This window comes from Nyctibius grandis, chromosome 2, assembly GCF_013368605.1.
Source record: "Nyctibius grandis isolate bNycGra1 chromosome 2, bNycGra1.pri, whole genome shotgun sequence".
Lineage (NCBI taxonomy): Eukaryota > Metazoa > Chordata > Aves > Nyctibiiformes > Nyctibiidae > Nyctibius > Nyctibius grandis.
This window is the reverse complement of record NC_090659.1, coordinates 10354104-10369023: the sequence shown is the minus strand read 5'-3', so window position 1 is coordinate 10369023 and position 14920 is coordinate 10354104. Positions and strand designations below refer to the sequence as shown.

The 14920-nt window shown below is 36.2% G+C and overlaps 1 protein-coding gene across 1 annotated transcript in view; it reads right to left on the bottom strand.

The window, feature by feature from the left end:
• Window positions 1-14920, bottom strand: part of ROBO1 (roundabout guidance receptor 1) — a 552781-nt gene that overhangs the window by 66452 nt on the left and 471409 nt on the right. The window contains exon 8 of the mRNA XM_068417582.1: window positions 421-545. Within this exon, the coding sequence (XP_068273683.1) occupies window positions 421-545 (125 nt within the window). The remainder of the gene's footprint in view (window positions 1-420; window positions 546-14920) is intronic.

The window sequence follows — 14920 nt, the reverse complement described above, 5'->3', positions numbered from 1 at the left end:
ACAAACATGTGGCAAACTAACATCTGCACCATGAACCCAGAGCCAAACTTTCTGAAAATCTGGGAGTGTTCAGGAGTTCAAACAAACTTCAGCAATATTCATCTTTTAATGTCTTTAAAATTTCTCCCTGTTAGGTGAAAAAGATATTCATAGGAGTGAAACACGGAATGTTTCTAGTTTTTTCATAGATTTATTTTTACATTCATGGAGAAAATGGGTGACTGAGTAAAACACAGATATTCCTTCTAGGAAGGTTGACATCACCTAGCATGCATGTGACTTAGAGAAGAAATATCCAGCATCTCCAAGCTCTAGACCTAATTTTCACATCTTAAAAACAATAATTAAAATATTTTTCTTTCGTGTGACATCATCTCTTCAGGAAACTATCAGGAAGAAGGGACAGGAAGTCTGTTTTACCTGACTTCCCTCTCTCCGCCAAAAGATGGCTGGCTGAGGGTTTCCAGTTGCTTCACACTGGAAAGTCACTGTTCTCCCCAGTGCAGCTACCTGATCTCGAGGCTTTACAACAAACTGTGGAGGCTCTGAAAGAGAAAAATACCAAAAGAAAAAATAAATCACACTGCTATCAGAAGACCAAAGTTAGCCTAACTGAAAGCCACAATTTGCCTACTAACTTTAAATGGTATAAAACAAAGGAGAGGCAGCGCAAAGACACATCAGTCTCTAACAGCCACAGCTTCAGCATCACTCAGATCACGTTTTCTGTTGCTGGACCTCCCAATTAAAACTCTGACTGTGCATCACTTGCTTTTATTAGCAACCACTTATACAAGAAAGTAAGTCCTACCGACTTAATGGGACAATTGCAGAGCAACAGTCACCTGATATGAACAAATTTGTTACAATTTGTTTCTTTAAAGAAGGAGTACGCTACAAGTCATACAATCATAGTATATCTCAAGTTGGAAGAGACCCATAAGGATTATTGAGTCCAGCTCCCTAGAATGGATTCAGAATGGAGAAATCTTTGAGGGACAACTGGCCCCCAGGCCACACTTTGTCAAGGGCTGCGGTAAACACTGTTGAGTAACTATGAATTCAGGCTTACATGCACTAAAGTCATCGTCTTTGATTTAGGAAAGCTGAGGAGAGAAAAAGCCCTTAGTTGCTTATGTAAGAAACTTTTGATGTAGTTGGGCTCTCAGCAAAATTTTAAATCAAAAGCCTCCGAAATACTATTGAACAAATTGTAACCATTTAAAACCTTCAGTCCAATTACTGAAGAGGAATGAATTTAAAGGAACAGCAGAGCTAAATGTCTTCCTAATTTACATAGGCAAAGGCATGTTCAAACATATATGCAAATGAAGGCAAATTTGAAACATCTGCTGAGCCTAACATTATAAATACTGCCAGCATTGTCCAAACTGTTTGATTTACACAGACTTCAATAACCCCTTCATCCAGCAGTAAATAGAATGTCAAAAAATCATGTCAGTCACATTAAAAAAAAATCAGCATAGACGACAGCATTAGCTATCTTGATGGGGCTAGCACAGAAAAAAAATCTAGCTTGTTTTATAGGCTGTTAACTCGCATTTCTTGAAAAATATGCACTAAATGAAAGTCCTTTTATTTATTCATTTCCAATTCCTTCTGATCATCTGTCCAAAACTAATTATTCTCTCCCTCTTCTTTGGGTTGAGAATAAAGGGGATGTTTTGAATCCGACTAATAACTCAAATGTTTTTGGTGTTTGGTATTTTTTTCCTTTCAAACATTTCTGTATTTACATGATTTTCCTTTAAAAAGTGTGTGAATCATAGAATTTGAAGATATCACTCAATGTGTTTTATAAAAATCAAGTAATTGTGGATTTATCTAGAATGAACTCAATAACACTCAAAGTCCTTTCTAACATATTGCTTTCAGTGTTCATGTGGGCCAATACTTTCAGTCATCTGTTCCTCATGCCTTGCCTCTCTGCTCCCTATTGAGTTCATATTAGAATATACTCCTCCTATGACCCTCCTGCTTTGGGAGGAATTTTTCAAGCACAACACATTATTATTTACCTTTGGATGCAAATGCTACCCTCTTGAGAATTTCCTTAGGTAAGAAACTACCCACAGTGAAGGTGAGATTGACCTACAGTAATTAGCAGACTTCAAAACATCTAGCTCTGAAACATTCAATCAATATCTTGGAAGAAGATGTGGAAAGACTTTGACATGACAGCATGTTTAATTTAGAATGGAAGGTGAAACCATTGGGGGTTTGCCACAGGGTTGTAAGGTATGATGGGGAAAATGGAGATGAGGGTGAAGCACCTTTGTTATGCTCTTGGATTCTAATAGCAAGAATAAATTTAGCATATAGTTAAATCTAGGGCTTGGCTTGTTCTATACTAGTCTGTGACACAATGTCACAGAAAATGGAACTAAGGGTTTCTAAATCCTGTGCTAGTGCAGAAATATCTGAATGCTTATGATTCTAGTACCTGAAGATGACCATTCAGGGATTACTGAACACAAAAAATGAGGGGAAATTAAGTCTTTTAGGTAACCATGGTAGAATTTATAAAAGGTAAATAGGTATATGTTTCTCTAGATATTATTCTAAATATGTATTTTGTATGTATATCTAATTATATATGTGCTTTATGCATATGTGTGTTCTAAATCTATTGCCGTTAAGGTACATAATAAAAATCCTATTAGCTTCAATGTCAGAAGAATTAAAACAGGGTTAAGTGAAACTTTGTTATTAAATTCCATGCAATGTTCACTGTACTGGAAGCATTTTCACTGTCTTTTTTTTTAACTTCAGTTTGCTTTCACACCTTGGGTCACAAATGTGTGGTATGTGCTGAATATACTGTAAAAGATGCTGAAATAATAAACCACTTAAGGAAAGAACAACTTCTATCCTTGAGACCTTTAAAACAAAAATAATTTTTTATAGAACACTTTGAAGTTCAACTAACGCAGTCACTGAAGAAAGAAGACATTAGGATTTGACTCCTTACATCATGTAAAAACAGACAGAAAGTTAGCAACCCATTACCTTTCTCTTTGCCATAAAGTTACCCATACTTCATGCAGAATTTATTCTGTGCGATGTGTCTTGTCAATAACAAGTAAAAGATGGGAGCTGACTGGTTGAAGGACATGGAAGGGGATGGATGGGAAGGGGAGGAGAAGTTCCCGTCACAGTGATACGATGACTAGAAGATGGCCAATAAAATTTCAACTTACCAGACACAACTAAAAACAAAAACAAAACAAAAAGAAAACATGGAATAAATAAAATTGAATAGCATGAAACAAAGCAAAGAATAAAGCAAAATTAAAAAAAAAGTAAATAAAAAGGACCCTTGGTAAGGACCCTAGAAAGTACACATATATTCTGACATATGAAAAATAGGTTTAAAATGTTGAACCACATATTTTTTATTTTATTTTTAAGCAGAAGTCTCTATCAAATACTGAAAGCAGGCTGTAGAGGAAAAGGGATAACAGACTGAAATAACGGTCAGGCAACCTGAGTTCTACTCCAAGCCTATCCAATGAACTGTTGTGTAACCTTAAGTAAAATTTTTTTTCATATTATCTTTATTTCTCTGCATCAAGAGCTTTCCATGGTAAAATTAACTTGAAATCTCCAGTAAATATTAATCTTCAATATTGCTGAAATGGAACAGTGACATTAAAATCCTTTCTAAAGCATCCAAACATCTACAAATGGAAAATACTTTTCTGAGGCAAACAGCTATTACGAAGGAAATTTATTAAAAAATAATAATATGCTGAGGCATTTAGCCCACACACCAATCTCTTTAGAATAAGAACGCTGTATCAAGGTCATAATGCTCATTATTAAACTGTAAATGCAAACTAAACCAAAATTAAAATGAATTTGAAAAGATTCTTAACCCTTTTCTTTCCCCACCCCAAACCTCAATTTTGCTAAAATATTCAAAACCAGAGATTTATTGCAAAATATTAGATTTTTCAATAGAAATTGTCAATAAATTATCTAATATTAAATTATCTTTCAACCATAGTTGAAAACTTTCATAAACTTTGAAATGGCACAGATCCTGGTAGGCTAACTTTGCTTATAAAAGAAAGGCATGTTAGAAAGCTTTCCAAACACATATTACTAATTGAAAGAATAGATTGAAAATAAAAATGTAAATCATCCATTTCAAAAATATACACAGATCCTGACAAAAAAAGTCAATCAAAAAAGGGTAGTTGGTATAAGATAATTACAGTAAAAGTCAAAAAATATATATTCTTTTTAATGCATGTTAGAAATACCAAGCCCTTCAACACTTTGGTCTTATGGCTTTACACTGAGAGTAAAACAACTATTTTTCAGCAGGGTACACTTTCATACAGAGTAGGTAAGCACCTGCAATACACCTTTCTCTGATAAAACACATGGAGCAAACTAATAATATTCAGTCTGCCAACATTCATTAGGCATGAGGAATACTGGCTTACTGTTCAAATAAATACAGAGGACTCCAGGTGTATTATGAAAATGAAGTAGAAAGAGAATCAGATATAATATTGGAATTTGGATCACGTTGAAGGCAAGAAGCTGCAACTGAATGTGCCAAAACCAGATCAGATAGAGAATCTGGATTTTATGTTATTAGAGACATTTTTTTAGGAAATAATCCCAAACAGAGGAAGTTGAAATTACCATTTTTCAAAGATCTGCGTTTCAATTTTAAGGAAGTATTCTGGATGTACATTAGACTTATTTAAATGTGGGAGTTCAGTATTTCTCAAAGCGAAAATCAGCATGCTCAGATAATCTGCAAGTCTATGGTTTGTAAGAGAAGTGGCCAAGAAATAATACACAAGAATTCCTGAGATAAATATGCTCATCCCCAAGACTCAGCTCCTAGCTACTCTTGATCGTGGGTAAGTGTACTACCCAGTAACCCCTCCTTTTTAACTGTAAAGCTCTCTATGAAACTTTCAATTACAGTCTGACCTGCTCTGGAATTAGAAATGCTTCTCCATAAAACACAACTCATATTCCACATGAAATAGCCTGATAAGAGACTTAATGGGATGCCATTCTTGCACAGAGGAAGTAACTCTAAATTACCAATTTTCCATTACTTGACTAGTTTAAAAAGAGAAAAGTTCAGCCTTCTCAGTAGCAATGCAAAACTGCCTAAGCCCTCTACTGAAAGCTCACTTGAAAATTTCTAACAGATACAAATCTGTCTTGGTTGCTCAATTGAATTTACTTGTAAATGCTGAATTTCCACTTTTCTTTTACCACATAGTTTTGTTATCGTAGGTCAAAAATAACCCTGTCAAGCAAATGTAGTTTTCTGCCCACCTATAAAAACAGAGGGGATACCGATACATGAAAATAAATCCCTGTAGAAACAGGGCATCACATGGGTTGCAAATTTGTAGCAACAGCAGAGGGTGAAATTTCACAGAAAAATTTAAACAGTTCTGTCAGAGGGACATCAAGTGGTTTAAAAGAACAACAATAGCAACAACTACAACAAAGATCACTTAGTATGATTTACATCCTATTGATATCTAAGGTTATTAAAACTGAGAAGTAAATAGTTTTTCCTCTATTATGGCACACTTTATCTGACAGTACTTTCATTTATAAAGTAAATTAATTTTCCCTGTGTTAATCATGGCTTTTCACAGGGCAATTAGGGGGAATAACCTGTTTTTAAAACAGGAAGTCAGCATGTAAAACCACAAATACCAAAGGAATAGTATTTTTGCTTTTCAAATAATTTCCTTGACATGTGAGGTTTTTCAGGGAAGATGTGTCCAGTCACTGAACAAAAACAAAAGAAAAGTGGTTTCCAGACTAGTGATGTGATCTTTTAATGCCTTATTCTTGCCAGCAATCCTATCAACCTCACTGGGACTATTGGTATCATTAAATCCACTCACAGGAGTAGGAATTTGCAGTTTTAGGACTTAAACTACAGACTAGTATTCATTGCCAGATGTTAATGGAGCAACTACTGTATTTGACAGATGTAGTATTGTAGGGTCATAGGATAATCAGGTTGGAAGCAACCTCGGGAGGTCTCTAGTCCAACCTCCTGCTCAAGCAGGGTCAGTTATAGGGTTAGACCAGGTTGCGCACGACTTGATCCAGTCGGGTCTTGAAAACTTCCAAGGACTGAGAACGCACAGCCACTCTGGGTAACCCGCTCCACTGTTTCCACCCAGTGAAGAAAGTTCTCCTTATACCCAGCCTCAGTCTCCCTTGTTTCAAGTTATATCCGTTACCTCTTGTCCTCCCACAGTGCACCGCTGTGACGAGCCTGGCTCCGTCTTACCGACAACCTCCCCGTAGGTACTGGGGGCTGTTGTTATGTTCCCCCTGAAGCCACTTCTCCTCCAAGCTGAGCAAGCACCATTCTCTCAGCCCTTCAGTATGAGACCTCAACATACTGTATGCAATGCTTACCTCTCTAAATAACACATTTTGTAATTCTTCCTCACACCGGTGAATGCAAAGGTTCATCTAGTGTTTCTCTATAACTCACTGGTTTCCTCATATTTAGAATTAAATATTACAGAGTTGTGTCTATTAGTCTGATATTGGACAAGCTATAAACTTCAAGTACCCTATTCTTGAAAGCTCTGGTAGTAATTATTTATCTCAAAAAGAGTAAAATTATAGACATTTTCATTCATTTATACTAATAAGATGCTTTTAAGATCCTGAGATTCAAGGTGGTACTTAATTACTAAACAGTATTTTCTTTGGCATATTATATACTCATTAATTATTGTTCTGACTATTATTATTTATGACTACCTTCCAGGTGCTCAGAACATATCTTTTTATTCAGCTGACACAAGCTGAATACTTTCGATTTAAGCTCAACGTGTTTCATTTTTCATTATTTAAATAAAAATCTTCTCATCTTCAAGGACTGCTTGACACCCTTATAGCATATAGAGGCTATTATAAAGGAAGCAAGAAAGTCTAATTCTACACCACAGAAATGAAACAATCCCAATCCTCAGGCCAGTAATTACATACAATAAACAAGCTCATACACAATCTTTAGCTTCCATATGGAAGCCATATGATTAATGAAGGAAATGGCAGTCACAACCAAATTTAGATTGCTTTCAATTAATTTTGTGATACATTAATTCCAGTTCAAGTGAAAAATATCAGAGGTTGAATGTGCCTGTAGAAACAAACTAGTAGGCAGGAGATGGGATCTGAGTATGAGCCTATGTGCTGGGAGAGAGAGCACAGCTTGAGAGCGCAGGCATTTCTGATGTGGTTGGCAAGGCAGAGACTAGACCGTGCGAGAGGAGAAACTCCAGAGCTAGCAACAGAGATAGTATAGAGAGAGATAGCTACATGATCTGTCATGGAGCATTGCAGTTCTACAGAATGGCTGAAACTCAGCTACCTATAAGCTTTGTATTAAATGAGTGTGTGAGAAATCCACTGTTTATTATTTCTGTCTGAAATGAGTGGGTACAGAAAATTTGGGTACTAGAGTCACATGTAGAGGAAAAGTGAGAGTCTGAGTACATTTAGCAAACTGGTCAAACTCTGAGCGCTCAGTCCTTAAAAAAAAATAAAGAAATTCTGAACAATTTTATTTTCCAGTTCCTTTCCTAATTCCAAACAAAAACTCAGCTAAAAAGCTGCCAATCTCTTCTCTTCATAAATATGTTTCATGGCTAAGCCTACTAAACTCTTAAATCTAATTAACTATTTTTTACCTTCAAGTATGTGAAGAAGGACTATTGAATGCCTTTCTTCAACATGACTACCAGAAATTTATGTTGGTGTTTTGCAAAAACTATTACTAAGGGAGATAGATAGTTTAAGACAATGTGCCATGTTTCATTTCCCATCTAGTGATTCGTAGGCTCTTTGTTCTAATCAAAGCAATCTGAAACACCCAATATCCTTGATACGCACATCTCTCTGGAGTCATTTGTGGAAAGCATTGCTTTCTACAGAGAAATAAACACAGGCCAAAATCTCTTGTTCTGAAAAAAATAAAAATGCTGCCATTCAACTGCCTATTGGCTTCAACCTGTGAAAAATATGGGAAAATAATACCAGGTACATTACAAAAGAATTTGGGTATATCGCTTTTCATCCTCATTGGTCTCTCTATTTTCAGCTGTCACTTACTGAGGTCTAGATACATATATAAATAATTCATATTTTCCCAGATTTTCTGCTAAAATTCATATTCATGTAAGACCAGACTGGGACACCCTTACTCACCATGAATGTTTTCACAGTACGTAGTCCCAGAGCACAAAGTGTGATACAGCGTGGTACAAAATTCTGAGGAAAGGTCTAACAGTCTGGCGCCAAGCATGCCACAGCCATACAGTTGAGGCAAAATGTTTGCATGAGATTTTTGATGGTTCAAATCAAACATGACGACTTGTAATTCCAAACCCCCAGCAAGGGAGTGATTGTGGTTTATTACGTTTATGATGACTAGAAAAATTCTGTTTGGATTGCTGTGATGTGTCAGATAAGCACTTCTTAAGTTTAAAGGAAAAAGTGACTATGGCAACTTCAAAGTTACCAAAGGCAAGAAGACAGAAATCTAACTGATGGGAAAAGAAACAGGTTAATTGTTTTCTATAATGGTACTATAAGTAAGAGAACGAAATTAAGAAAGAAAGCAGTTGACTGAGTATTAGGAAAAACAGTTCTGATCCTAAGATTACCTTTAGAACTAGTGGAAACTCAGAAACCTATAACAATGTTTCAGATTCATGCACAGAAAAGCTAGTAAGGGAAAGATCTCAGCACCAATCAGCTGCTGTGTTCCTCAACATACTTCCCAATGAGTTTTTATTTTTTTATTTTTATTTACTCATTTTTTGTTTACAGTTGAGCCACATTGCCTCATCTGTTAGGAGTCTGAATAGTGAAGACTTCTCATGTGCTGGGCAGTAACTTAGAAACAGGCTGGCTTGAGTCTGTGCCCTACACGGAAGTGCTACTCTTAAGGCACCAGTAGGCTGCCAGCTGCACTTCTCATCTCATTCCAAATCAATGGTTCTCCCTTCGGCAGCAAGCAGGAAGGTGTCTGTTCTCAGCTCTGCAGCGGGAACAACAGGCAGTAAGTTTGTTGGTTTCGTTATTGGCATTAAATTGTCACTAAGCTTCTCTACTCTCTTTGGTGGCTTAAATGCCACTCTTTGACGATAAACAGCACAAGATCTGTGCATTAACCAAAACTCCTGGTTAGGTGCTATTCTGTTTTCAAGAGCTATCAAATGGTATTTTGACTCCTTAAGGATTTCTGGCTATTTTGAGATTCAGTTTAGGCTGAGAGGTGTTTCCCTCCTCAACTCTAACTGACGGGGCTGGGCAGTAAAATCTGTCTCTATCTCAGCTGTGTTTCAGTCGTGGAACTATATTATCTTAATGTCCGCCTCACAGCAGGCTAATGAATCTTCCCTTTAAAACATTTAAAAAGTCAAGATGAAAAGATGCGCGCACGTGTGTGGGGGAGGAACTTACTGCAAAAGCTTGTGGGAAGAGAACAGTGTGTAAAATGTACTCACATGAGGTTTTTGATTTGCAACTGATTTTGCTGATACTAGCTACAAAATGAGAAAGTTCATAACCTCTCCTTCTGCAGGAGTCAATGAACATTTGTACGATAAAAATCGAAAATGTGGAAATAGACTTTGCAGTGTGGTTTTAAAAGGTAGTACTTCTCAGGTTAATACATGTACTACGCAGTTTAAAAGTTTATAAATCCTGTAGTCATTGCCTTGAGGTGACAAGAGAAATCTGAAATATGGGGGTTAGAAGACAGTGAGAGGGAGAGAAGGATTTAAGGTCTTCTAGAAGTTCCTCTCCTAGTCTCCCCTCCCCTTTCCTTGCTCTGAGTCCTCCTAAACCACCCCGTAAACCAAATACAATTTAGAGAGTACACTTAGAACAAGTCTAATTCCATCTATTTAAAAACTAGAGTAATGCAGTGAACTGTGGAGTCCTGTTTCCCAGGCTTCTCTTTCTGCAGAAGAGTTGTCTTCCCCTGTGTTTAAAAAGAACTGAGGCAATTTTGGGCACTGCCGCAATCTAAGTAGTCATGGCTACAAATATTTATACCAAAGCCTTTTAAAAGAGTGAAAAAAGATAGATGAAATAAGCTGTGCAGAAGTACAAAAAGATTGTGATAGCTGGACACTATTTGAAGAATTCTTAGGAGCTTCCTACTGCATTTTTTGACTTACACTAAAAGATAGTAGAGCTGAAAAGGAAACAGACTGGGATTTTTTTCCCAGCTGTTTATGATAGCACAGTGTTCTTCTTGGAAAGAAGGACTTGAAATCCACAGCAACCTTCTTATAATAAGCTAAAGCTATCTGTGAAAAGTGGCCAAAGCCTCTTGATCAATGGATACCAAAAACACACTAAAAATGGAAGGACAATAAATTCCTATAGCGCAGTAACTTTTGATTATTAAAAAATGTTATTTCAGACATGCAATACTCAGTAAGGAATACTGTCAACTGAAACAGATAGTATTTTGAAAGAAACCTGGACTTCTTTTTATGGGACACCACATCCCCCACATAGAGACAACCCAAGTCCGCATATGGGACACTAATACCTGAACTTTTTAATAATGTTAACAGGAAGGTAACTGTGACATATTAATAAATTTTAATTATAGGTAGCAAAAAAATACAACATATAAGAATTCTATACAAGACGGAATTAGCCATCAGGTACTGGGAATTTTTACTGTGATGGAGGTAGAAAAGGGAACAAGCTGCTTAAGGAAATAAACACAATGTGCAAAAATAAAACAAAATAAAAAAATTGGGGACACTCAGCTGGATTTTCATACAGTGAAGCAGTGGTTCACTTCTGCCAAAAGACGATAATGCTATCAAAAATTGCTGGTAGTCTGAAACAAAAGTATTGCTGCAGCTATGATGGTCTAGGGATATTAGCAAACATGTTTTCAGATTAAGTCTATAGGTAAGTTAGTTATACTCTTCGAGGAAAAAAAGGTCTGACAAGATCTGAGCACCCAAGAAATCTGAAGGAAGTGGTACAGAAACGGCCATCAGACCTTGCTAGTGGAAGACTGGACCACAGCAGAACTCTCAGTACTGAGACCCAAGTATCAATGTGCTACCTTAACTGTGTCAAGAGAGACCAGCTGTTTAATTTGAGGAGATGCAAGCCTAAATGGGCTCTCATTATGCCACTGAAACACGCTAAAAAAACAGAATCCCCTTCAATGCTGTGTTTAGAGAGCATACGACATTTACGCAAACTAGACAAGCAACCTGACGTCCATCCAGACACGTTTGATTTTTTGTTTCTCAATCCTCTCATTCTATTCCATACTTAAATGGAAAAAAAAAATCATCCTAAACTTTGGGAATTAATGTACGGTCACAGTGACAAGAAGAGCATGCAACTACCTCCTGCAGAAAATAATGTGAGCATACTTGATATTTAGCAGTTTCACCTGAAGAAGCAGGTTTTTTTCTTGCACTGGAAGATTCTGATACTGAGCCTACTAGGTGGTGTAGTTCCTGTATAAAGACTGCAAGATACTTTATAGCAGTTCTTGAGTGTAATTCAGCACATAACAATAAAATATTTTAGTGTTCAAACAAAACATAATTCATAGTAACAAAACGTACTCAAAATAGCTTATAAAAATAATGTTTGAATGCACTGTTATTGTAAGTCAGCATTTTTTTTGTCAAGAACCAATTCAGAGAAGACTGATTTTAATGATGCAGTAAACTAACAAAAATAAGAGAGTGCACTACAGTCGCTGTATAGTCCTTATGAAAATTACTTACAGGCTATAAACAAGGCAAAAATAAAGTGTGCATTATCTTTTTATGGATGTTGAGCATAATTTAATAAAGTCTAAGTTTATTTCAGAAAGAACACATAGCAGAAGTACTGTTGAATGAGCAACCAATGAAAATTATTATTCCTTGCACTCTATTTAATTTTATACATAAAACTAAAAATCTGCAAACTCAACAACTTGTAGTAAAATTCTACTTCGTCTGTTCCAAAGGCAGAACTATTGAAGTGTTACCTTTAGAACAGCATTCACAAAACAAAGTCTGCAACAGTGAAGCCTGATACAAAACCAATCGATTTTTTCCTAGCCATGGGATTTAGGAAATTGCAGGCACTAGAAAACAGTCTTCAGACTTTCTTTGCTACTTTATAATTGAGTGCTGAAGTATGCTACACAAATTTACTTTCTTCAGTTGTCTGCAGTGAGTGATTAAAAGGTAGAATTTTTAAGAAATTTACAGTAAATAAAACCCTTTCAGCAGAAGAAAGCCTCTAGCTTCGACTTATTTTTGTAGTAATGTTTCTCCAGATTATTTGGACTCCTGTTCTACTTACTCAGAAACATCTGTCTCAAGTCCTTGTTTCAAAGTACTAAATTGCAGGAATGGATCTGAAAAGTTTTTAGGTGTTATTTCCCCGTAAGCAATTGCTGCCACTGTTGTGAGACTCTACATAAAAAAATAAAACTCTATTTAAAAATTAAAAACCATAGAAGCAGTTATTTATTAAAGTATGTTACATGGATTTGAATCAACTATAAATAACTTTTTTTCCTTTTAAATGTCACTGAAATATTTACTGATTCCTTCTTTTACCTGTATTTTAGAAATGCTTCAGGAATCTTAGTGTTCATCACTTGCATTAGTAGAACAAGCACCTTCAGGGCACTAATCTCTTCTTCAGAGAGTTTCCTCAGTTCCTTCTGATTAACTTTTAAGATTTATATTCTTTCCCCAGAAATAGGTGGCAGTCCAACTCCTCAGATCCTTGATAGAAATCTGAAGTGTTTTCATAGTTTACAGCAGTAATTAAGGGGGAAAGGGCGGTCTCTTTAAGCTATACAAATCACAAGAGATGGTTTTCCTCATTCATCCTGCCAAAAGTTTATTAATTAAAAAAAATCCTGGAGTTCATGGGACAATCACTATTCTTTCTTCCTCTTTCCTGGGCACTGAAGACAGAATATGGCCTAAAATTAGTTCTTTCAAAAGGAGAAATACTGCCTTAAAGAGAGACCATGTAGACAAGTTCAGATTTAAATCCAAATCCTAGTTTTAAAATGCAAGTGGTTAAATTCACCCATGATACTGTGAGGCATTCACTGCAACACATAATAACCACCATATACCTCAATAGCATTTTTGTAATGCCATGAAAATCTGAATTTTGTCTTTGTTATTTTAATGTAGATAGCTCAGACGCCTATAAAGCAATTACCTTTACAGCCAACTTATAATGTGTACCGGTGGCCTGACGCAGTGGAAACATTTATATGGTATCTGGCAGATAAAAGAGCAAATCCTAGTCCTTTTCATTCCAGGTGGTATTCTCAGCCCTACGCAGAGGCCTTATCAAATAGATGTCTTTTATGGCATGCCTTGAAGCTACTTTGTACAAAGAGAGGGTGGAAGGAGGAGGAAATTCCAGACCTGAAGCATGTGCCGCCTTTTCAGATTAAAACTCCCTGTCAGTTGACTACGACAGCAAAATCACAGCCAGAAGTTACTTATCAAAAGTTCTGCTCGCTATCCACCTTCCAGACAAGCTCTGTTAACCCTAAAATTAATGACATAAGCTAAAAAAACTTGATATCAGAGATCACCACTGAAAAATATGAGTTGGCCAGTGTAATTTCCATAAGGATTTTTCCATAGGCAGTTTTTTCCTGCCAAACTGATAACACCAAATGTGTTTAGTGTCTTTGAATGGCAAAATTTACATTTTACAGTCCAGTCACTGCCGCTGCATGTTTAGATGCATATTAGGCAGGGCAATGGAACAAGTATTAGGAGCTCCTCCAGAGCCACTGCTTGAGGAAGAAGAGTTAAGAAGAACTCAAAGATTGTTGTTCACTACCAGCCTGCTGGTGACCGAGCCACAGTGTTGGTATTATTCTTGTGAAGTCCTCAACTCAACTGACCTACTTGACCCGTTCCTCTTTCAACTCCTGATAAGTAGCCATCGCTATAATGGCTCTTGGCCAACTGCCTAGTAGGACTTCCACTGGAGCTATAATTTCCACTTGTATCAGAGAGTAAAGCTTGTTTCAGCAAAAATTATAAAATTATTATAAATTAGATGTTAAAAAAGCCTAATTAAGTACTGCAAACGGGAGTGAAGCAAATGGAAGCAGGAGAAAATATGTAAAACCTTTGGTTGTTAGATTTACTTAAAAGCATTTTTATGATTAAATATGAAATTTGCAGGTTTTTGAAGAAGCTCTACTTCTATTTCCCTTAATGATAAAGCTAATTCTCTTTTATAACTGAAGTTCTGAGGCATGCATTTTTGGTTATTTTGTGTATCTTAGGAATATGGGCTTAAATTAAATTGCACATAATATTACAATTTCTACAGTTCTGCTTCAAGGCATAAAACTAAGCAAACCACATAACAGAAATCTCCATGAAAACATGAAAAGCATCTTGTATATATATTAAATACATACACAATAAATACATCCAACTTGCTTAGTGCTAGAGCAAGAGAGAAATCCACTGGTTCCAGAGGTACACTTTTGGCCATTGTTCCCCTCTGCTGGAGCACATCAATCACTTGGTAAAATATAATGTATTTGTAAAATATAATGTATTGTTCTATGGGCTGCTTCCTGGCAGTTTGTACTGACTGAGGTATTTATTTAATAATTAATCATCTCCTGAATGAAACGCTTCCATATGTATTCAGCAACATCTCTGGATGCCTTACATATGCACTACACATTGCTGCAAAATGATAGCAGTGGACTAAGACACTCTAATTTTAGGAAAATGCAAACAACAGCAGGATTACATTTTCTTAACTATTTAATTTTCCAAGGAGAAAACAAGATAATTTGACAAACAGTTTCAAGGATGGA